Source organism: Saccopteryx leptura, chromosome 1 (genome assembly GCF_036850995.1).
Source record: "Saccopteryx leptura isolate mSacLep1 chromosome 1, mSacLep1_pri_phased_curated, whole genome shotgun sequence".
NCBI classification, from domain to species: domain Eukaryota; kingdom Metazoa; phylum Chordata; class Mammalia; order Chiroptera; family Emballonuridae; genus Saccopteryx; species Saccopteryx leptura.
In genome coordinates, this window is record NC_089503.1 from 245,042,127 (window position 1) to 245,064,902 (window position 22,776).

The 22,776-nt window shown below is 50.6% G+C and overlaps 1 protein-coding gene across 1 annotated transcript in view; it reads right to left on the bottom strand.

Moving 5' to 3' along the window:
* Window positions 1–5,082: 5,082 nt before the first annotated feature.
* BTBD2 (BTB domain containing 2) overlaps window positions 5,083–22,776 on the bottom strand; it is a 28,748-nt gene continuing 11,054 nt past the window's right edge. The window contains exons 2-9 of the mRNA XM_066342798.1: window positions 16,342–16,461; window positions 12,855–13,011; window positions 11,780–11,885; window positions 11,280–11,477; window positions 8,502–8,694; window positions 7,549–7,636; window positions 6,956–7,102; window positions 5,083–6,163 (exon numbers count right to left, since the gene is read on the bottom strand). Of these exons, the coding sequence (XP_066198895.1) occupies window positions 6,002–6,163; window positions 6,956–7,102; window positions 7,549–7,636; window positions 8,502–8,694; window positions 11,280–11,477; window positions 11,780–11,885; window positions 12,855–13,011; window positions 16,342–16,461 (1,171 nt within the window). The 3' untranslated portion in view covers window positions 5,083–6,001. The remainder of the gene's footprint in view (window positions 6,164–6,955; window positions 7,103–7,548; window positions 7,637–8,501; window positions 8,695–11,279; window positions 11,478–11,779; window positions 11,886–12,854; window positions 13,012–16,341; window positions 16,462–22,776) is intronic.

A 22,776-nucleotide genomic window follows, 5' to 3' on the forward strand; every position in this document is an offset into this window, starting at 1 on the left:
GAGGTTCTGCCCAAGCCAGTGACCCCTTGCTCAAGCTAGAGACCTTGGGCTCTAACCAGTGACCTTGGGCTTCAAGCCAGCGGGGCTCAAGCCAGTGGGGCTCAAGCCAGTGATCATGGAATCATGTCTGTGATCCCATGCTCAAGCCAGATGAGCCCACTCTCAAGCTGGCAACCTCAGGGTTTCGAACCTGGCCCCTTGCATCCCAGTCTGACGCTCTATCCACTGCACCACTGCCTGGTCAGGCAAAAATGTTTTAATATCAATGTAAAATGAGATCAGGGTTTCACAAACAAGTTTCAGAACAGAAACACCAATTTTTAAAAAGGTTTATCTTCCTTTCAGAAGCCTAAATATGAATACATAAAGTTGACTTTTTTTAAAAAAAAAAAGACTTTATTCATTTTAGAGAGGAGAGAAGGAGGAGAGAGAGAGAGTGAGAGAGTGAGGGAGAGAAGAGGGGAGGAGCAGGAAGCATCAACTCCCATATGTGCCTTGACCAGGTAATCCCAGAGTTTTGAACCGGCGACCTCAGCATTCCAGGTCGACGCTTTATCCACTGCGCCACCACAGGTCAGGCAAGTTGAGGACTTTTAAAAAATATGATGGTATCTTTCACATTTTAAGTTATATACAGTTGACAGACATGCAAAAATAACTAATTTGCAAATCAAAAGTCTGTAGTAGAAACATTCAAATTAAAAATCAAGCATTTTAGCCTGACCTGCGGCGGCGCAGTGGGTAAGAGCATTGACCTGGAGTGCTGAGGTTGCCGGTTCAGAGCCCCGGGCTTGCAGGGTCAAGGCACGTATGGGAGTTGATGCTTTCTGCTCCTCCCTCCCTTCTCTCTCTTGGCCTCTCTCTCTGTTCCCTCTCTCTAAAATGAATAAATAAAATCTTTAAAAAAAAAATCAAGCATTTTAGCCTGACCTGTGGTGGCGGTGAGGTCACAGGTTTGAAGCCCTGGGCTGCCTGGTTAGGGCACTTACAAGAGGAAACTGAAGGTTGATACTTCTTGCTCCTTCCTACTACCTTTCTCCTGTCTGTAAAAATCAATAAATAGCCTGACCAGGTGGTGGCACAGTGGATAGAGCGTCAAACTGGGATGCGGAAGGACCCAGGTTCGGACTCCGAGGTCGCCAGCTTGAGCGCAGGCTCATCTGGCTTGAGCAGAGAGCTCACCAGCTTGGACCCAAGGTCGCTGGCTCCAGCAGGGGGTTACTTGGTCTGCTGAAGTTCCCACGGTCAAGGCACATGTGAGAAAGCAATCAATGAACAACTAAGAAGTCGCAATGTGCAACGAGAAACTGATGATTGATGCTTCTCATCTCTCTCCGTTCCTGTCTGTCTGTCCCTGTCTATCTCTGCCTCTGTAAAAAAAAAAAAAAAATCAATAAATAAAACTTTTCTTTAAAAAAAGCATTTTAATTACTTATTGGCCATAAACCCAACAAAAACTCTCCTTTCCTCCCTCACCTCAGAAAAACCACCACCATTTTCTTTTCTAGGGCATTGATGGCATTAAGAGTACTTAGTCCTCCCTTGTCATCTGGACATCCTGGTTTGATCTGTGTAAGTTAATGATACAGTTACAGTTGCTGGAAATGCCTCAACATCTTTCTTTTTCTTTTTTTTTTATTAAGTGAGAGGCAGGGAGGCCAAGAGACAGACTCCTGCATGCACCCTAACTGGGGCAATACTCTGCCTATCTGGGTCCTGGGGCCACTGCTCCATTGCTTGGCAACCAAGGTATTTCAGCACCTGAGGCAGGCCATGGAGCCATCTTCAGCACCCGGGGCCAGCTTGCTTGAACCATTCAAGCCATGGCTGTATGAGGAGGAGAGAGAGAGAAGGAGGGAGGGGTGGAGAAGCAGATATTCTTTTCTGTGTGCCCTAACTGGGAATCAAACCTGCGACTTCCACACACCAGGCCGATGCTCTACCGCTGATCCAACCGGCCAGGGCATATTTTCCTCACTGCATTATACTTGGCAAGGCACCTACCAGTATTACACAGGGTACGAAATGAGACAGGAAGAACATAATGGCTTGACTGAAAAGCTAACCAATCATGGGTCTGCTGGTTGAGTGAGGATATTAAGGAAATGTATAATTCAAGGAAGAATTCTTTTTTCATCCTGTCCAAGGTACCAGCATGAATAGTACTGGGAAGTAAATAGTAGAGGAAGGTGAAAACAGCCACATAGATGAAAACTCCCTAGAATTAAAACCAAACTAAACAAAATGCAAACTATAATGGGCTAAAGAACTTACTCCCATTTGGGTTTTATTTGTGGCTGCAAGCAGTGTCCGAACTGAGAGGTTCATAAATTAGTTCCAATGTACTGAGGAATCAGAACTTTGCATAAGAATACTATTTAAATATTTTCTAAGAGTTGTGTATGCTTCATTGTTGAATTAGTGCCAACAAAAGTTAAGAAATAACCAAATAGCCCTGGCCAGATAGCTCAGTTTGTTAGTGTATCACCGGATGTGCAGAGGTTGCTGGCATGATCCCCATTCAGGGCACTTACAGAAACCAATTGATATTTCTGTCTCTCTCCCTCTCTCCCCTTTCCTCGCTCTCTATAAAGTCAATCAATCAATTAAAAACAAAAAAGAGCCTGATTAGGCAGTCACGCAGTGAATAGAGCATTGGACTAGGACATAGAGGACCCAGGTTTGAAACCCCATGGTCGCGGGCTTGAGCACAGGGTCTCTGGCTTGAGTATGGAGTCATATGACCCTATGGTCACTGGATTGAGCACAAAGGTCACTGGCTTGAGCAAGGGGTCACTTGCTCTGCTGTAGCCCCCCCCCCCCGTAAAGGCACATAGGAGGAAGCAGTCAATGAACAACTAAGGTGCTGCAACGAAGAATTAAAGCTTCTCATCTCTCTCTTCCTGTCTGTCCCTATCTGCCCCTCTCTCTGACTCTCTGTGTCTCTGTCAAAAAAAAAAAAAAAAAAAAAAAAGATTAAAAACCCTCAAACATTTTTTTACTATTCCCACTTCCAAATATTACACAGCATCTTTAACACAATTTTTTCTGCCATTCCTCAAGTGAATCAGTAAAACACTCCAAAAGTTTTAAATTTTAATTGATTTTATGGGGAGGGGGTAGGGAGAATGAGAGGTATCAACTAATAGTTGCTTCACTTTAGTTGTTCATTGATTGCTTGTTGTAGGTGCCTTGCACAGACAGGCAAGCCCAGGGTTTCAAACTGGCAACCTTATCATTCCAGGTTGATACTTTATCCACTGCGCCACCACAGGCCTGGCAGAAACTCAAAATTTAACTGTAATATTACACATAATTTTCCTTCAACAACTTTGTTGCAGAGTTTTTCTATCCAAAATGTATAGTTGCAACAGGATGAACTTCAGTAGTTAAAAGTGTGATCTCTGGAAACTCGAATGATTGACTTGGCACCATGAGGAGTGGAGAACAGACTGAGTAGGAGGATAATATTGGGTTGAACTCCATGTTCAATTACATTATTCCCAGTGCTGCTTCTCAATGTGCAGACCCCACAATTTCTCTCAAATTTCACTCCTTCATACTTCTACCATGTTGGAGTGGTCACCATGCTTTTTTTTTTAAGTGAGAGGAGGGGAGAGAAACAGACTCCTGCATACACCCCAGCTGGGATCCACCTGGCAACCCATCGGAGGCCGACACTTGGACCAACCGAGCTATCCTCAGCGTCCAGGGCCAATGCTCAAACCAGTTGAGCCACTGGCTATGAGAGGGGGAAAGTGATAGAAGGGCCCTGGGGTGGGGGGAGAGGGAGGGGTGAGAAGCAGATGGTCGCTTCTGCTGTGTGCCCTGACTGGGAATCGAACCCAAGACACCCATATGCCTGGCTGATGCTCTACCATTGAGCCAGCCAGCCAGCCAGGGCCAGCTCTTATCCCTTCATGTACATCCTGTGTGGTGTCTTCCCACCCCACCTTTGGGACTCCACTGACAGATGCCATGCCCTTATGTCCCATATCTCCTGTGCTTTGCTCTTTTTATTCTTCTTTTTGTTGTGCTTCACCTTGGACATTCTTCATTGTCGTGTTCTAATTCACTAATTCTGTCTTCTGTTGCTCCTAGCCACTTAGTTCTTCCATCATAGAAACTGCATTTTTTAGTTCCAGGATGTCAAAAGATATTCTGTTGAAATTCTCCATTATTTGGCCTGACGTGTGATGGTACAGTGGATAAAGCGTCGACCTGGAACACTGAGGTCACTGGTTCGAAACCCTGGATTTGCCCCGTCAAGGCGCATACAGAAAGCAACCACTATGAGTTAATGCTTCCCACTTCTCCTCCCTCCCTCTCTCTCTCCTCTATCTAAAAATCAATAAAAAAAATTCTCCATTATTTCATCTATTTTGTTCATCATTTTCTCTACTGCTTTAAATGCATAAATCTTCTGATGATTCCCGTTTCTGAAGTACATGTGCCAGAAGTCCCCAAGGGGCCTATGACATGTGTCTATTTGTTTTCTATTTTTTCTCCCACTTTTTAGTTCTCAGCATGCCCTGTAATTTTTAAATGGATGCGAACATTGTCATGATAGCTAGCAGTGACGGGCAGAGGCTGCCCAGGTCAGGTTATCTATGCCTGCGCAGGTATGCCTTGGACAAAGCTAAGCATTTCTGGTTGCCTGCCTCATGCCAGGTGCAGCTCCCAGGTCCGGAGAGCAGAGTCCATAAGAGCTCTGCACAGCTCACTGCAGCAGCTTCCCTACTGACACAAAGTGCCAGGAAGCCCCAAGGGGCCCCACCTGGGCTCAGCCCCACAGTATGACCTCCCATGCTGGTGCCCATGGCCATGTTGCCCATCCACCTCAGGGTCCCCTAATACTGTACAGCAGGGGCAAGGCAAGGCCCCAGAGGTTTCATGCAAAGGACAGAAGTCACAGGAAGGGTTCCCAATCACCCCAGAACCCCTATGTAATGTGGATGTTTCCAGATGTAGGTGGAGGTTCCAGGTCCCCCTCTTAGAGTGGGGAAAAGAGCCACAGAGAGGACAGCACCAGGGCTCAGAGCTACAGGGTTCTGCTGGTTCGGACAGGAAGAAACACACAGGTAAGGGCAGGCATTTCTTTTCCTTTATTAAAAAAAATCATTTAGGGTGTGGTGTGAGGAGGGCACACCTTTCATGGCTTTGGGGAGAACAGTTTCCAGAAGGAATCACAGGGGCAGAAATACATGGGGAGGGCCTGGGGGTCAAGGAGAGGGCTGTGCCCTCCAGCACCTCTGGACAGAGCGCACACTCAGGCTGGGTAGGGTGGGGAGACAGTATGTACAGGCAGGTAGGCGGGCAGTGCCCTCTGGCCCCTATGGGCCAACGGGGATGGGACCACTGTGGCCAGCCCACAGCATTGCTCCTCCCTGGCAGATGGGCTGAGCCCTGTGCCCTCATCTGCAGGGCTAGGAGGGGCCGGTTCAGAGAGGTTGGGGCGGGGCCTGGTGGTAAAGGCAGCCTGCAGGACCTCCCATGGATCCTATCCCCTGGGACTCGGGCCTACATCCTGGGGGCCAAGATCAAGGTGGCCTGAACATCCCCAGTGAACAGACAAGAATGAAAAGAACAGAGGACCCCAATCAAATGCACTAGAGGCGCCCCACACACCATCTCCTAGATAAATGGAAATCCAAGATGCATTGCCATGTGCAGTGACACAAACAAGACGATGGCTTCCGTGATCTTACCGTCAGGCAGCTGGTCAGGCAGCCCTGAGCTGCAGGGATGGTGAGCGGGACACCCACACCCAAGGGCCTCTCACCCCCAGTCTTGAGGGATTGTCTCACGGTCCTGTCTGCCCAGCCACCTCTTGGCTCCTGAATAGGCAGCCATATTCGCCACCATGGAGACACCCAGAAACGTGGCCACAGGTGGGCACGGCGTGGGGAGCTTGCCAGGGCTGGCATGGAACGTGGGGCAGTCCACTTGTCTCAGGTGGCCTAGCACTGCCGTCCTCATGGCTGTGTGCCGTCTTGGGGGCCTAGGTGTAGAAGATCACCTCCGGGATCTGGCCGTCCTCCACGGACGTGCCATTGTTGTTCCCAGCCGCGTAGCAAAAGGTGAAGCATGTCTTGGCCCCCGTTGTGGGTGACTCGTGGGTCACCTTGCGCAGGCCTTTGGTGCCGTAGTGGGAGTCTGGGCCCTGTGGGGTTGGGGCCATAGTGCAATCAGGACCCCCACCCCAGCACTGGGATGCCAACTGGGCAGAGGGCAGCAGAGCCCCACACAGAGGTGTCTGCTGTGGGACCCCAGGATAGCAGATCCTCCACCCTACAACCGATGACCAGTCCTCTGAGCCCCACACCACTGGAGGTAAATGGTGGAGTGGGTCAGGATTCAAGTCAGAGTCCTGGAGAAGGGTCAGGTTTTAAGGTTGAGGTCAATATGAAAGGTTCTACCAGGCATTCTACACTGGTTAGGGGTCAAAATTAAGGTCAATGTGGGGGCAGGGTTACAGTCCTAGATAGAGTGTAGGGATCAGAGTAAGGGTCAAATATTGAGGTTGGGGTTCTGGATAGGGTTCAAGGATCAGATTTGGGGTCAGATGTCAGGATCTGGGTCCTGGATAGGATGGAATGGGGAAGCAAGATTTTATGCTATTCAGGAGGGCACACAATTTAAAGTTGATGAATTATTTTTGTAATTTTCCACTTAATATTTTTGGACTATGGGTAACTGAAACTACAGATAAGGGGGCACTACTGTACTACCAAACTAGAATTCTATGCCTTTCAAAAATTAAAGACAGAGTTGGGTTCAGGACTCAGTTGGGGTCAGATGTCACGTGCTGAGTGAGGGTGTCAGGGGTCCGGGGTCGAGTTCAAGGGTCAGATTTGGGTTTCTGTATAGTGTTCAGGGATTGGAGTTTACTTCAGGGTCAGGGTTGGGATCAGGATCAAGGCTCTGTGTGGGGTAGGGTCAGGGTCAGGCACACCTTGAGTGTGGCGCAGGCTGTGTAGTTGACGTTGGGCAGCACCTCCACCGGCTCCTTGAACATGACTCGGAAAGTGCTGGCAGAGCCGTCACAGCTGAAGCCTGTGTCATTCTGGCCCAGCACCGTATTGCTGTCTGTGTGGATGATCTGCGAGGGCAGGAGCCAGGCACTGCTCACCTGGGGCCTCCATCCCCCTGCCTCCACCCATGGGACCCCACAGAGGCAGGAGATGGGGCTGAACTCCACTCCGAGCCCTACAGCACCGAGTCCCACTGTGACCCATAAGGAGGCCATGGGGTTGGAGGCATAAGTCTTCTCAGACTGCAAAACATTCCCTCCATACAGGGTTTGACATGGCACAGTCCCTAGCAGAGGAGAGATGGGGGTATTTGAAGGGGGTACTGGGGATGGGCTGTAGAGGGGCAGGGCAAAGGGAGGAGTCTGGGACACTAGAGGGGCCGGGCCAGATAGGACGTGGGCTGGTATCTGGGTGTTGGGCCTGAGATGGGACAAGGGAGCAGGGCATGATACAGGGTGGGGCCTGACCTAGGATGGGACCTAAATCTGGAAGTGAGGTCAGGCTGGATGGGTACCTGAATGTTCACTTGATAATCCGTGGGCCCATGGATGGAGCCATACAGTCCAAAGCCAACCACGAAGATACGCTTGTTGACCGAGAACCTGATGGACAGAGGAACAGGTGCTAACTTCAGGATGACCCTACAACCACGTGAGAATATACAGGGACAGGAGCCCTACAGAGCTTCCACCTGCCATGGTGAGGTCTAGAGACCTCCCTGGTGGGGCTGACTCCTCGCCAGGAAGCCCCTTCCCAGGGCACCCTAGCAGCTGCACTTACTGCCTGCACCTCACTCTGGCAAACCAGCTCCCCCATCCCCAGCACCCTCACTCAGCACCCCGTCCCCAGCACCCTCACTCAGCACCCCGTCCCCAGCACCCTCACTCAGCACCCCGTCCCCAGCACCCTCACTCAGCACCCCATCCCCAGCGCCCTCACACAGCACCCCGTCCCCAGCGCCCTCACACAGCACCCTGTCCCCAGCGCCCTCACTCAGCACCCCGTCCCCAGCGCCCTCACACAGCACCCCGTCCCCAGCGCCCTCACTCAGCACCCCGTCCCCAGCGCCCTCACACAGCACCCCGTCCCCAGCGCCCTCACACAGCACCCCGTCCCCAGCGCCCTCACTCAGCACCCCGTCCCCAGCGCCCTCACACAGCACCCCGTCCCCAGCGCCCTCACACAGCACCCCGTCCCCAGCGCCCTCACACAGCACCCCGTCCCCAGTGCCCTCACACAGCATCCCGTCCCCAGCGCCCTCACTCAGCACCCCGTCCCCAGCGCCCTCACACAGCACCCCGTCCCCAGCGCCCTCACTCAGCACCCCGTCCCCAGCGCCCTCACTCAGCACCCCGTCCCCAGCGCCCTCACACAGCACCCCGTCCCCAGCGCCCTCACTCAGCACCCCGTCCCCAGCGCCCTCACACAGCACCCCGTCCCCAGCGCCCCACTCATCCCCTCACTCACCTGATGCGGTCACTTGTGCCACTGTAGCCCCAGCGGCTTTCTACCTGCTGGAAGCGGTTGATGCTGCATTCCTTCCCACGGAGGCAGCAGCGTGGCCGGTCTATGAAGTCCACGCGGGGCTTGGGGTTGACGGTGAAGTGCAAGAAGAGGCTAACAACCTCCCGGTCCACAAGGATGCCCGACTGTGCAGGCCCTGCAGGCACAGGGGGCAGTGAGTTGGGCTGGGGTGGGGTGGGGTCTGGCCTCAGGTTGGGAAAGGGCAGGGAAGGGAAGGCAGGGGTGAACCCCCAGTGCAGAGAAGACACTGGAATGCAGGGGCATCTCAAGTGCATAGCATCTCTCAGAAGTGATGTTGGATCTTCTGCAAAATGTTAGGGGTCCAGGCATCCCCCAAATGGGACCGTTCTGGTGTTTAGGGAGGGGTCCAACACAGACCCTGACACTGATTAGCTGGCTCATTGGGAAAAATGTCCCCTCATGGCCCCAGGTCTCTCTCCCTGCACTGGGACCACCCCTCAGATCCATCCCTACTTGACAGAGCAGGTGGCACGCTGCCTGTCCACACTAAGTGCTATTAATGGCTGAGGGGTGATTCTCAACTACAAGTAGCCTGGGGAATTCAGGCCAGGCAGCACTGGCACAGAGCAGGGAGCTGACAGGACCTGCCTAGGACAGGCCGGGAGCCAGGGAGGGGAGAACCCAGGGACCTGCCTAGGACAGGCCGGGAGTCAGGGAGGGGAGAACCCAGGGACCTGCCTAGGACAGGCCGGGAGCCAGGGAGGGGAGAACCCAGGGACCTGCCTAGGACAGGCCGGGAGCCAGGGAGGGGAGAACCCAGGGACCTGCCTAGGACAGGCCGGGAGCCAGGGAGGGGAGAACCCAGATGGCGACAGTGGAAGACATGTGCAAACAAAGACAGGCGGGAATGGGGTAGAAACCTGGGCCTGGGCGCCTTACACATGCCCTGCCCATCGCTGTTCAGCCTCTAGGACAGAAGGCTTTACAAGAATCACTCATTGATCCTGGCTGGTTAGCTCAGTCGGTCAGAGCATCATCCAGAAACACCAAGGTTGCAGGTTTGATCCCCAGTCAGGGCACATATGGAAAGCGACCAATGAATGCACAGCTAAGTGGAACAACAAATGAATGCTTCTGTTTCTCTCTCTCTCTCTCTCTCTCTCCCCCCCCCTCCTTTGTCTCTCAAAAATCAATCAATAAAAAAAATCACTCATTTACCAACTTGGACCCCATTTCTGCAGGATGGCCACAGCATCACTCACAGCTCCCATAGCCCCACATAACAACAGAGACCTTTGCAACAGTGGACAAGGCACATCTATGGATTCAGTGAATAAGGAAGATACAAAATTGAATGCAGAGTGTTGACTATTTTTTTTAATATCTGCATAGAAAATGCAGAAAGAAAAATACATCTGACCTCAACCATGATATATGGAGCTAGGAGGATTCAAACCTACTTTCTTATATATTCCAGTGGAACATAAGCCGGGAATTCTCTAATACACAGTGACAAAGGGCTGAGGCCCCAGAGGAAGCATCACAGAGAGACAGGGCCAGAAAGCCCAACGCAAACAGGAGGACACACAGTCCTTCCCTGTGCTTTTAAGCTGGGTGGGGGATTGAGGGGGTAGCAGTTCCAGAAGATAGGCCATGTCACAGGTACCTAAGACTCAAGGGGGAAGGGGTGTCTCCTGTCAGCCAGGTAGGCTGGGGGGACCTTGAGGAGAGGGGCTTTGGAGGGGAAAGGTAGTCTGGAGAGGGAGATCCAGCAAGACTCCTGTAGGTGGTCTTAAGATAAGACAGTCCAATGGGTACACCTCAGGGGACACCAGGCAAGGTATGAAGACATCTATGATTATTATGACTGAGGGTGCTCCTGGCTTCAAGTGGGTGGGGCCAGGGCTGCTGCTCAACACCCCATAGGTGCCCGGAAGGCCCCATAGAGAGTAACCCTACCCTAGTGTCCTCAGAACACAGACTCTCTGGGGCAGCACCCCAGCACTGATGTAACACCGTGGACCTCCAGAAGAAACACAGGACAGCCAGGAAATCCGATTTGGATCAAAGAGAACACATCTGTAGGGTAAGCTTGTTCCAGCCAGTGCATGGGAGATACACTCAATTATTCGTTTGTTGCTATTGCTAAATCAGGTGACCGTAAGCCTAAGCAGGGCCAGCGACATCATGGAGCCAAGAGAGACAGGGTAGCCAATATGCACTGGCCCCAGGGCTGCATTACAGAGCCCCATCCAGAACTTTCCAGGTCTGTTTGGCCCCAAGATGTGGGCATCCACATGGGACAGGACGCACAGTCAGGGCCATCCCCACATTCAGCCAGACCCAGGCCTGCACAGGGTCACTATGAGCCTGGCCATTTCCCAACCCTTCACAGGCTTGTCAAGGATACTGAAGCTGGAGCCCAGCCCGCAGGTCGTGAGCCCAAGACGGGGACCTCAGTGGCCAGTACACTCATATATGTGTGTGGACACGGGAGATACAGAGGGGAGGAAACATTGAGATGAGGGATGGCCGGATGGCATCTGTGGGTCACCTGTGTTTACACGTTTGTGTACAGTCCAAGCTTACCATCAACATGAAGAGTCATCAGCACAGAGGGGCGCACTAGTGGTCCAGGAGGGGCTCTCGGGCCAGCACAAGGCTGGTGCAAGACCCAGCAGGACGTGCAACTGAGTCACACACCGGGCTCCCAGGGGTCACACTCCTCCCGAGCGGCCCCCCAGACCCCCTGAGCATTACCTGCAGCAAACTCCTCGATGGTCATCAGTGGGAAGCGGATGAGGGCCAGTGCCTTGCCCAGGACCTTCCGCTTGTTTTCAGGTGTCACCTGCAGCTGCTGACGCTGACATTCAGCCTCGGACCAGCGGACAACGGCACTGAACAGGCGCACTTCGCGGATGCCCAGCGTGTCCCGCTCCAGGACAGCCACCAGCGTGTCTGTGGGGGACAGGGGAGCCAAGTCAATGTGGATACTGTGGTCTCAGACTGGGGTTTTTGGCACACCACACACTGCCTCTGCCTCTGCTGGTGAATGAGGTCTTGCTGGCTCATGGCCATGCTCATCCACCATCTGTCACTGATGGCAGAAGACTGCGGTGGACCAGGCAGAAGCCCTCTGGCTGGCGAGGCCGAAAACAAGGACGACCTAAACCTCTGCAGAAGCAGTATGCCCACCCTACCTTAAGATGGTGGAGCCCAGGACACGAGGTGACCTCCCCGAGGTGCCCCACAGGCTTTACCCAGGTCAATATCCGTGAAGCCCTCTGCAGTGATGGCATCAGCTGTGTTTTTGTCAATGTTCTCCAGGCACAGGCTGGCAAGCTGTGGTTCGTCGAAGAGCCGGGCCTGCGAGGGACAGTCTGTCAACATCCAGCCTGAGACAGGCTCAAAATGGACTCCCTGATTCAAACCCTGTCATAAGTTTTAAGTCTTGGGGCCTGTGTACACGCCTGCACAGTGTCAGCCCCAGGGACCGGGAGATTTTCTCCAAGTTCACTGACTTAGTGAATGAAGAACCCTGCTCCAGGCCAGCACACTTAAAGCTGAGCCGCTAGTGGTTCGGGGTTGCAGCAGACAGGACTGACCCCCAGGGAGGTAGGCCCCATCCCCTCCCAGGTAAGCTGGGAGTCCCTGTGGAGAGGGCCACAAAAGATGTCAGGACACAAAAGCACTATGCCGCAGACCATCTGGGATTGCCCTGTCAGGAAAGGGCACACAGGGCAGGGGCCAGGGAGGGAAGAAGATCCTGACTCCTGCCCAGGAAGCTGGGCAGCAGCGAGACCCCTAACCCCTTGGCACTGTTCTTTGCCCAAGGCCTGGATAAAACATCCACATGGCCACGTATCTCAGGAGACGGCTGAGAGTGCTCCCCCAACAGTTCTCGCTCTGGCAGTTCCGAGTGGCTCAGTGAGTAGCCAGTCACGGGCCGAGGTCACTCTGAGGTCAGCAAGCAATTTGCAGATCTAACTTGTCTGTGACCCACCAGGGAGAGGGCACCCCAACTCCCACATGTGTACAGGCCTCCTGGTCCCCTACAGCCTCACCACAGCCAGCTGACCTCAGAGTCTGAAAGGGACCTTCTCAAAGAAACATGGACACTGTTCTCCCCATACCTAACCCCCTATAAAAAGGGCAGAGTCAATGGGAAACCTGCAGCTGAATGAATGTGGGAGCCCTGCCTCCTGACCAGCTGCCAAGGCCACCTAGAGACTCACGGGGCCACCACAGTGGAGGGATGAGGGCACACTCCCAGGGTGTCAAAAACTCAGAAATCCTCCCCCCCGCCTGCCGCCGTGCCCCAGCCAGGCCCCACACCTGCGTCAGCAGCATGAAGGCATTGTCCGCCCGCAGGTTCTTCTTAAGGAACTCCACACAGTGGGCCTCTAGCGCAGGCACCGCATACTTCTTGGCGGTGTACAGTGTGGTCATGACTGTCTCAGGCCCAATCTGAACCTCATCCGAGTAGAGAAACCTGGGGTGAGATGTGGGTGGCCATGAGGCAGGACCCTAGGGACTCTGGTGCCATTAGACCCCTAGCAAGACCCTACACCAGCCCCCCACCCCCACTGACCCGGCCCTGAGAGACCTTCCAGAGCTAGCATCTGTTACCCTCTGGCCTGCAGCCATGACCCATCAAAGGCCATTACCAGTGAAAACAGTAACAAGCTAAACCACCCAAGCTCCAACATGGGGAACACGTCTCTATCATAGGCCTGCTCCTTTCTCATGCAGGGGCACCAGGGCTGAAGACCACTACTGGTTTACCAGGGACACAGGACATTTTCACACCTCCTGACTTGATGGCAAAGCTAAGTGAAGTCTGGGCAAATCACAGACACTCTTGGGCAGTATGAGCAATCACCATTGGCCCAACTCTAAATGTGGGTCAGAAGTTGGGGGTTGGCTCTGCCCAGTTGGCTCAAAGGTAGAGCATAGGCCCAGTGTGTGGATGTCCTGGGTTCGATTCCCGATCAGGGCATACAAGAGAAGCATCCATCTGCGTCTCCATCCTTCCCCCTCTCGCTTCTCCCCCCCCCTCCCCCTCCTGCAGGCATGGCTCGATTGAAGGAATTGGCCCTGGGTGCTAAGGATGGCTCCATGGCCTCTGCCCCAGGTGTTAAGAAGAGCTCAATTGCTGAGCAATGACCCAGATGGGCAAAGCACACCCCCTAGTGGCCTTGCCAGATGGATCCTGGGTGGGTCACATGTAGGAATCTGTCAATCTGCCTTTCCCTCCTTTCACTGAAATAAAAAAATAATAAAGAAGTTGGGATCAACAGAAATAATGATGAAGCCATGGAGACATCAGAGTCCTGTCCATGGCAGGTGGGAGTGCAGAATGGAGCCCAAACACAGCCTAGCAGCTGGTGTCCATGGGGTCCCTGGTGTGAACTGCTGTGAACACAGGTGTGCAAATATGTTTGAGTCTCTGCTTTCAATTCTCTTGGGTAAATATCCAGAAGTGGAATTGCTGGGTCATATGCCAACTCTGTGTTTGATTACTTAAGGAACCCCTTGGACTGTTTTCCATAGGGGCTACCTCATTTCACGTCCCCTCCCCAGCCATTCACAAGGGTCCCAATTTTTCCACATCCTTGCCAAATACTGTCATTTAAAAAAAATAATAGCCATCTAGTGAGTGTGAAATGATGTCCACTTGTGGTTTTCTCACCTGTTTTTGTAAATAAAATTTTATTGGTACACAGCCCCACCTATAGTTTACCAAATGTTCTGGCTGCTTCTCCAAGAACCGAGGCCCAGATGAATGAGCTGACTAGTGGGCCAAGAAGCATCTCCCATCCAGCCCTGGGCCGGGGGAGCCATCTGAGACGGTGCAGAGAGATAGATACACAAACTTGTTCCTCAGAGTGCTGTTAAGACCAGGAAGATGCTGGGAATGGCCCACAGGACCCATCAATATTAGAGGAATCAGGGGTTATGGGGCATCCACAGACAGGACTAGAACAAAATTATACCCAGCGATGAACCGTGGACACCAGTGGGAAAAGGGGATGAAGACACAATGGGGTGGAAGGGGGCTGCAAAAACATCACACTCACGGGACACGAGCCAGGTGGGACCAGCAGAGGTGGCGTCCTGGCTGTCTGAGAGGGGAGGCAGGGTTAGCTTCACCTCGTTCATTGTGCTTTTTGGTATTAATTTTTCTGTGTTTCTGTGTTCGAGCCTATGCCATTTTTATAATCAGGATGGAATAAATAAACTATGCATTCAAAGAAATTTTTTCACTGACTGGGATAATTTTTAAAGTTACACATGACAATTTACATCCAGTGTTCCTGGAAGCCAGCTGGGCCAGGAGAATGGAGGACACTCTGGAGCTCACCCCCTGAACAGTCAGGGCCTCCACACAGAAGCTCATAATGCCTGTGTGGCCACCTAAGCTCCTCCTCTCCTCCCTCTTGTCCGAATTCGCTCCATTTCCTGCAATTGTGTGACAGCACCCTCTAACCCCAAGCAGTCATTGTACTTCAGAAAAAATTCTGAAACTTAAAAGGGAAAAATACAGGGGCATTTAAAATCCTCACCTTATGCTATTTTTTAACTCTGTCAACTACAAAGGACCAAAAGCCTCATATGCATATCATATAAAATGTGGATGGACCTTGAAAACGTGATGCTCAATGAGAGAAACCAAACAAAAAGGTCAAATTAAACAGGTGACAAAACCACAAGTGGACATCATTTCACTTTCACTAGATGGCTATTATTTTTTTTAAGTGACAGTGTTTGGCAAAGATGTGGAAAAATTGGGACCCTTGTGAATGGCTGAGGAGGGGACGTGAAATGAGGCAGCCCCTATGGAAAACAGCGTGCTTCCATTTATGTGAAATGCCCACAACAGGCACATCCAGAGAGAAAGGGGCTCATGCTTGCCAGGGGCTAGAGAGGGGGCTGGGAAGTAACTGCTAATGGGGATGGGGCTTCTTTTTGGGGTGACAGGATGTTCTAATAGTATTTACAGGTGGTGGTTGCACATATCTGTAAATTACTAAAAACACTACTAAACTGCACACTTTAAATGAGTAAACTAGGCCCTGGCAAGCTGCTCTATGGATAGAGTGTCAGCCTAGTGTGCATATGTCCCAGGTTCAATAAAATGAGAAGCAACCATCTGCTTCTCTGCTTCTCTTCCCCTCCCTCTCCCCTTTCTCTCTCTCTTCCCCTCTCGCAGCCAGTGGCTCTGTTGGTCCAAGCATCAGCCGCAGGAGTTGAGGATAGCTCAGCTGATTTCAGCATCGGCCCCAGACAGGGGTCGCTGGGTGGATCCTGATCAGGGTGCATGGAGGAGTCTATCTACCCATCTCTTACTTAAAAAAAAAAAGAGTGAACTATGTGATATATGAATTAAATAACTTTTTTTTTGCTTTTAATTATTTATTTATTCATTTTAGAAGAGAGAGAGAGAGAGAGAGAGATTGAACGAGAGAGAGAGAAGGGAGAGAGAAAGGGAGGGAGGAGCAGAAAGCATCAACTCCCACATGTGCCTTGACTGGGCAAGCCCAGGGTTTTGAACCGGCGACCTCAGCAGTCCAGGTCGACGCTTTATCCACTGCGCCACCACAGGTCAGGCCTAAAATAACAATTTTAAAAATACAAAAATTAAATCAGAGTGGGGGCCTCACTATGGAGGCAAATTCTAAAAAGTTCCAGGGAGCCAGGGTTTTGGGGGCAGTGGCAGCAGGACCTTTATTTTATCCCTGAGCTCTGCCTGTTTCCCAACATTTAAACCATCAGGCCATCTACTCCCTCTCCTCTGCTGAGAGGTCCCAGAAAGTCTTACTTGAGCAGCGCCAGGAAGGCAGCCGGCTCCACGTCAGGCAGCTCAATCTCAGTGGACGTGGTAGCCATGCCCCCATTAAACATGGCATCAAAGACGGCGCTGCCCACGGCCAGCACGAACCTGGAGTGAAGAAAGGACCTGGTTACCCTCCGTGTGGCCCCGCCTAACCCCGTCATCCAAGCCTGGGACTGTGGGAAGGAGGGGTGAGGATGTGTAAGTCAAGTGTCCCCACCACAGGCTTCCCCATCGGAGGGAGATGCTGTAGCAGCTACTCATCTGCCAGGTGCCCCCAAATAGCCACCATGCTCAGAGCATCCTGGTTGCAGATGCTTCCAGAAGGAAGGCATTGCAGAGTAGGAGGGCCATTTGATGGACCAATAACAACACAAGGCCAGAAGTGAGATTGTGTTTCCCACGGCAGAGGGGTAAATGTTCTCTGCCAGCTCCCTCTGTTCTTCCCTCTGCTCACTCAGTCACCCACTCACTCAACTCATTCACTTACTCACTTGTTCGCTTGCTCTACACACACCTCCCCCATGCTCGGGCTTAGGTCCTAGGGTCCCCACTTTCTTGGAAGGAGGCAGACAGAGGTCAAGGGCACAGACAGCCTGACAGTGGAGTAGAAAGCAGGTGAACACAGGCTGAGGGAGTGAGTCAGGAAAGGCCTGGCAGGGACATCTGGGCTGGGCTGTGTGGGGGGGCAGGGCATCAAGGTCAAGGGAGTGGCGGGGCACTAGAAGGCAGTGGCTGTGGGGAGACCCGTAAATTCTGCCAGGAGTGACTCCCCCACCCGGCTACCTGCCTCTGTCCTCTTTACCTCAGAGGGCAGGGAGGCCCGGTGGGTGAGAACAAGCTGTGAGGAGCCCCCAGCTTTCCCTCCAGCCTGCTGGGAAGCCTCCTACTGACCTAATCGGTGGGGGCCAGAAGATAGTTGCGGGAGGACTCCACGGTGACCACACTACGGACAGTGCCATCCACTCGCAGTGCTGCCCAACCTCGGTTACCAGGGCCCACCCCACAACAGTCTCTTCCCAGGGAAGCAGAGATGGCGTGGGAGCCATATCCGCTCACTACAGAGTGCCTGTCCCAAGGTCTGCAAGGCTCCAGCATCACACCGCTTCTTGGGGTCTCCACTGTGACAAATGCTGGGCCCTGGGCAGCCAACCTACTCAGAAGCCTCTAAAGTCAGCAGCCATCAGTGGGTGGGACAGAGCCAGTCTCACATTGCCTGTCCTGGCCTCTGTGCGGTGCCTGGGTGCCCTACCCGTAACATCTGGCCAGACCCTGCCTTAGACTAAACTGCATGCTGGATCAAAGGCTGCTCTCCTCCCCATCTCTTTCTCAAGCTCATATCACCAGGCTGGAACAGACAGACTTCACAGTCTTCCTGATATGATGCACTGAGGACACACATCACTGGGTAACATCCAAAGACACAAGGCGGATGAAAACAGAAAGATGGAAAAGATGTGTGCTGCAAACCGGAACCGTGAGAGCAGGAGGGCCTGCCTTACAGTAGACATAACAGTGTGAAGACTAAGAACATTTCATGTGAACAGAAGGGCAGCCCACCAGGAACAAGTAACAATTATAAACATGACACCTAGCAACAGAGTCCCAAAATACACAAAGCAGAAACAGTGTTCAAAGGAGAGACAATTCAATTACAGTTGGAGGTTTACACACCCCACTCTCAGTAACTGACAGAACAGCCAGAAAATCAGCAAAGACAGGGAAAAACTGAACTTCAGCATCGACCAACTTGACCAAAGTGACTTTTAGGCACACACAGGACACTGTGCAGGACAGAATACAAATGAGACCACACAAATACACTTAAAGGTACTGCAATCAGGCCCTGACCAGGTAGCTCAGTTGGCTAGAGTGTCAACCCAGTACACCAAGGTTTCAGGTTCAATCCCCAGTCAGGGCACATACAAGAAGCAACTAATAAATGCATAAGTAAGTGGAACAATAGATCAATGCTTCTCTCTCTCTCCCTTTCTAAAATAAATGAATAAATAAGTACTGCAACCAGGCAAAGCATGTTCTCCAAAGAGGGATTAGATTATGTATCAACAATAGAGAGAAATATGATATATCCCCAAATGCTTGGAAATGGAATGACACACTTCCAGGTAACCCAGTGGTCACAGAAGGAACACAAGGGACATGGGAAAATGGACACGACACATCCAAATGTGAGGGGTGTAGCTAACCCAGTGCTCATGGGTAAGTATCATGTATTTACTAAATAAAGACTTCAACAAGGTAAGCTTCCACTTTAAGAATCTAGAAAATGGCCTGACCTGTGGTGGTGCAGTGGATAAAGCGTCGACCTGGGAACACTGAGATCGCTGGTTCAAAATCCTGCACTTGTCTGGTCAAGGCACATATCGGAGTTGATGCTTCCTGCTCATTTCCCCCCCCCCCCCTCTCTCTGTATCTCACTCTCTCTCTTCTCTAAAAAAAATGAATAAATTTAAAAAGAATTTAAAAAAAGAAAATCTAGAAAATGAAGAGCAAACCAAACCCAAAGAAAAAAGGAAATAATAAAAGTGGGAGCAGGAATTAGGGAAATTAGGAATGGAAAAATAGAGAAAATCAATGAAACCAAAATTGTTGTTCTTTGCAAAGAAATGAATTGCTTAACCTTTAGTTAAACTGACCAAGAAAGAAAAGTGTGACACAACCAGAATCGAGAACAAAAGAGGGACCATCACTGCAGACCCAAAAGAAAAGAATTCTAAAACAATTTCATGGCAACAAATTAAGACAACTTAGAGTAAATGAACACAAACCATCAAACTGATTCATGAAGAAAGAGAAAATCTTCCAGCAAAGACAAGCCCAGCTCAGATCACCCCATGGGAGTACTAGCAAGAATTTTAGAAGAAATACCACTACCCCATGCACGCTGCTTAGGAAACTAGACGAGAACATTTCCAACTCATCCACAAAGCCCCAGGCATCACAGAGCCCTCAGCATTGTGGGGAGTGGGAGATGGTGTGGCTACTTGGGAAGGTAGTTTCCTACAATGTCAAAGGTAAGAGCCCATGATGTATCCTTCCACCCCTAGGCATTTGCCCATGAGAAAAAGAACCATATCGCCACACAGATCTGTGCATGCATGTCATGGCAGTTTTTCCCAACAGTGAAACACTGAAAATACCTCCTAGGACCATAACTAGGGAACACACAAACTGGCATTCAGCAGTAAAAAGGAGAGACAATTCAATTACAGTTGGAGGTTTACACACCCCACTGAGAACATGCTTTGCCTGGTTGCAGTACTTATTTATTTATTCATTTATTTTAGAAAGGGAGAGAGAGAGAAGCATTGATCTATTGTTCCACTTACTTATGCATTTATTAGTTGCTTCTTGTATGTGCCCTGACTGGGGATTGAACCTGAAACCTTGGTGTACTGGGTTGACACTCTAGCCAACTGAGCTACCTGGTCAGGGCCTGATTGCAGTACCTTTAAGTGTATTTGTGTGGTCTCATTTGTATTCTGTCCTGCACAGTGTCCTGTGTGTGCCTAAAAGAACATGAGTGAGGGTTCCATAAAAGTCACTTTAGTCAAGTTGGTAGATGCTGAAGTTCAGTTTTTCCCTGTCTTTGCTGATTTTCTGGCTGTTCTGTCAGTTACATCTGGCCTGCCTTAGACTAAACTGCATGCTGGATCAAAGGCTGCTCTCCTCCCCATCTCTTTCTCAAGCTCATATCACCAGGCTGGAACAGACAGACTTCACAGTCTTCCTGATATGATGCACTGAGGACACACATCACTGGGTAACATCCAAAGACACAAGGCGGATGAAAACAGAAAGATGGAAAAGATGTGTGCTGCAAACCGGAACCGTGAGAGCAGGAGGGCCTGCCTTACAGTAGACATAACAGTGTGAAGACGAAGAACATTTCATGTAATTCTACTTTAGCAAGAAAAAGACATTAATTACTGAGACACACAACAGTGTGAATGAATTTCAAAAACATTATACTAAAAGAGAAAACTAGAGAAACAGAAAGAATATAGATCAGCACTTGCCTGGGGATCAGAATCGGAGGTGTAGAACTTTTGGGATGATGGGTACCCTAAAACTGGCCTGTGACAGTTGACAGCCATATAAAATTTTGTCGTCAGATCAAACAAGCCCAAATCTAGCAGTGCTTGATAGCACTCCATAGCCATATTTCCTGAACACTGAATAAACAAGGTATAAAAAGGTTCCATACCTTGTAAATAAGAATTTGTGGGAAACCAATCTCAAGGCTCACATGTAATTATGAAAAGCACCAAGGGAGGATGTTACTGTCACCCCTGTGGCAGAGCAACACCCTGGGGGGTAAGAAATGCAGTAAGAACCAAAAAACAGCCCTCGCCAGGTTGCTGAATTGGTAGAACATCATCCCGATACGCCAAGGTTGTGGGTTCAATCCAGTCAGGTCACATACAAGAATCAACCCATGCAGGTGACGCAGTGGATAAAGCATTGACTTGGAATGCTGAGGTCACCAATTCAAAACCCTGGGCTTGTCCAGTCAAGACACATATGGGAGTTGAAGCTTCCTGCTCCCCGCCCCCCACTACCTCTCTAAAATGAATAAATAAAAGTTTTTTAAAAAAATCAACCAATGCATGGATGGGTGGAACAACAAATTGATGTTTCTCTTTCTCTCTCTCTCAACCCCTTCCTCTCTCTAAAATCAATAAATAAAACATTTTTAAAAAGAACCAAAAACCGTCTGATCAGGCGGTGGCGCAATGGATAGAGCGTTGGACTGGGATGCGGAAGACCCAGGTTCGAGACCCCGAGGTTGCCAGCTTGAGCGCGGGCTCATCTGGTTTGAGCAAAGCTCACCAGCTTGGACCCGAGGTCGCTGGCTCAAGCAAGGGGTTTTCTTGGTCTGCTGTAGCCCTACAGTCAAGGCACATATGAGAAAGCAATCAATGAACAACTAAGGTGTCGCAACAAAAAACTGATGATTGATGCTTCTCATCTCTCTCCGTTCCTGTCTGTCCCTCTCTCTGACTCTCTCTCTCTCTCTCTCTCTCTCTGTAAAAAAAAAAAAAAAAAAGAACCGAAAACCGACTGGACCTGTGGTGGCGCAGTGGATCAAGTGTTGACCTGAAATGCTGAGGTTGCCAGTTCGAAGCCCTAGGCTTCCCTGGTCAAGGCAAAAACGAGAAACAACTGCTGCAAGTTAATGTTCCCCACTCCTCACCACCCCCTTTATCTCTCTCTAAAGTCAATAAATAAAATCATTTAAAAAAATTTTTTTTTACAGAGAGCGAGAGTCAGAGAAAGGGATAAATAGGGACAGACAGGAACGGAGAGAGATGAGAAACATCAATCATTAGTTTTTCGTTGCGACACCTTAGTTGTTCATTAATTGCTTTATCATATGTGCCTTGACCATGGGGCTACAGCAGACCGAGTGACCCCTTGCTCGAGCCAGCGACCTTGGGTCCAAGCTGGTGAGCTTTGCTCAAACCAGATGAGCCTGCGCTCAAGCTGGTGACCTCGGGGTCTTGAACCTGGGTCCTCCGCATCCCAGTCCAACACTCTATCCACTGCGCCACCACCTGGTCAGGCTAAAATAAAATTTTAAAGAATGAAAATATCAGCCCAGGCCTGTTGGCTCAGCAGTAGAGTGTCGGCCCAGTGTGTAGAAGTCCTAGGTTCAATTCCAGGTCAGGGCACAAAGGAGAAATGACCATCTGCTTCTCCACCCCCCCCCATCTCTCTTTCTCTTCCCCTCCTGCAGCCATGGCTCGAATGGTTCGAGCAAAGTTGGCCTTGGGTGCAGAGGATGGCTCCGTGGCCTTGCCTCAGGCACTAAAATAGCTTGGTGCCAAGCTATGAAGCAGCAGCCCAGACAGGCAGAGCATCTCCTGGTAGGGTGCTTGCCAGGTGGATCCCAGTCAGGGTACATGCAGGAGTCTGTCTCTGTCTCCCTGCCTCTCACTTAATAATAATAAAAAAAGAACCAATAAATCTAAGAGGCAGAAATACAAGAGAGGGAGAGAAACAATTTGCCCACAAAAATGATTCTTTAGCCTGACCTGTGGTGGCGCAGTGGATAAAGCAGGGGTCCCCAAACTGCGGTCCCCTGAGGCCATTTATCCGGCCCCTGCCGCACTTCCAGAAGGAGCACTTCTTTCATTGGTGGTCAGTGAGAGGAGCATAGTTCCCATTGAAATACTGGTCAGTTTGTTGATTTAAATTTACTTGTTCTTTATTTTAAATATTGTATTTGTTCCCGTTTTGTTTTTTTACTTTAAAATAAGATATGTGCAGTGTGCATAGGGATTTGTTCATAGTTTTTTTTATAGTCCGGCCCTCCAACAGTCTGAGGGACAGTGAACTGGCCCCCTGTGTAAAAAGTTTGGGGACCCCTGGGATAAAGCGTCAACCTGGAAACACTGA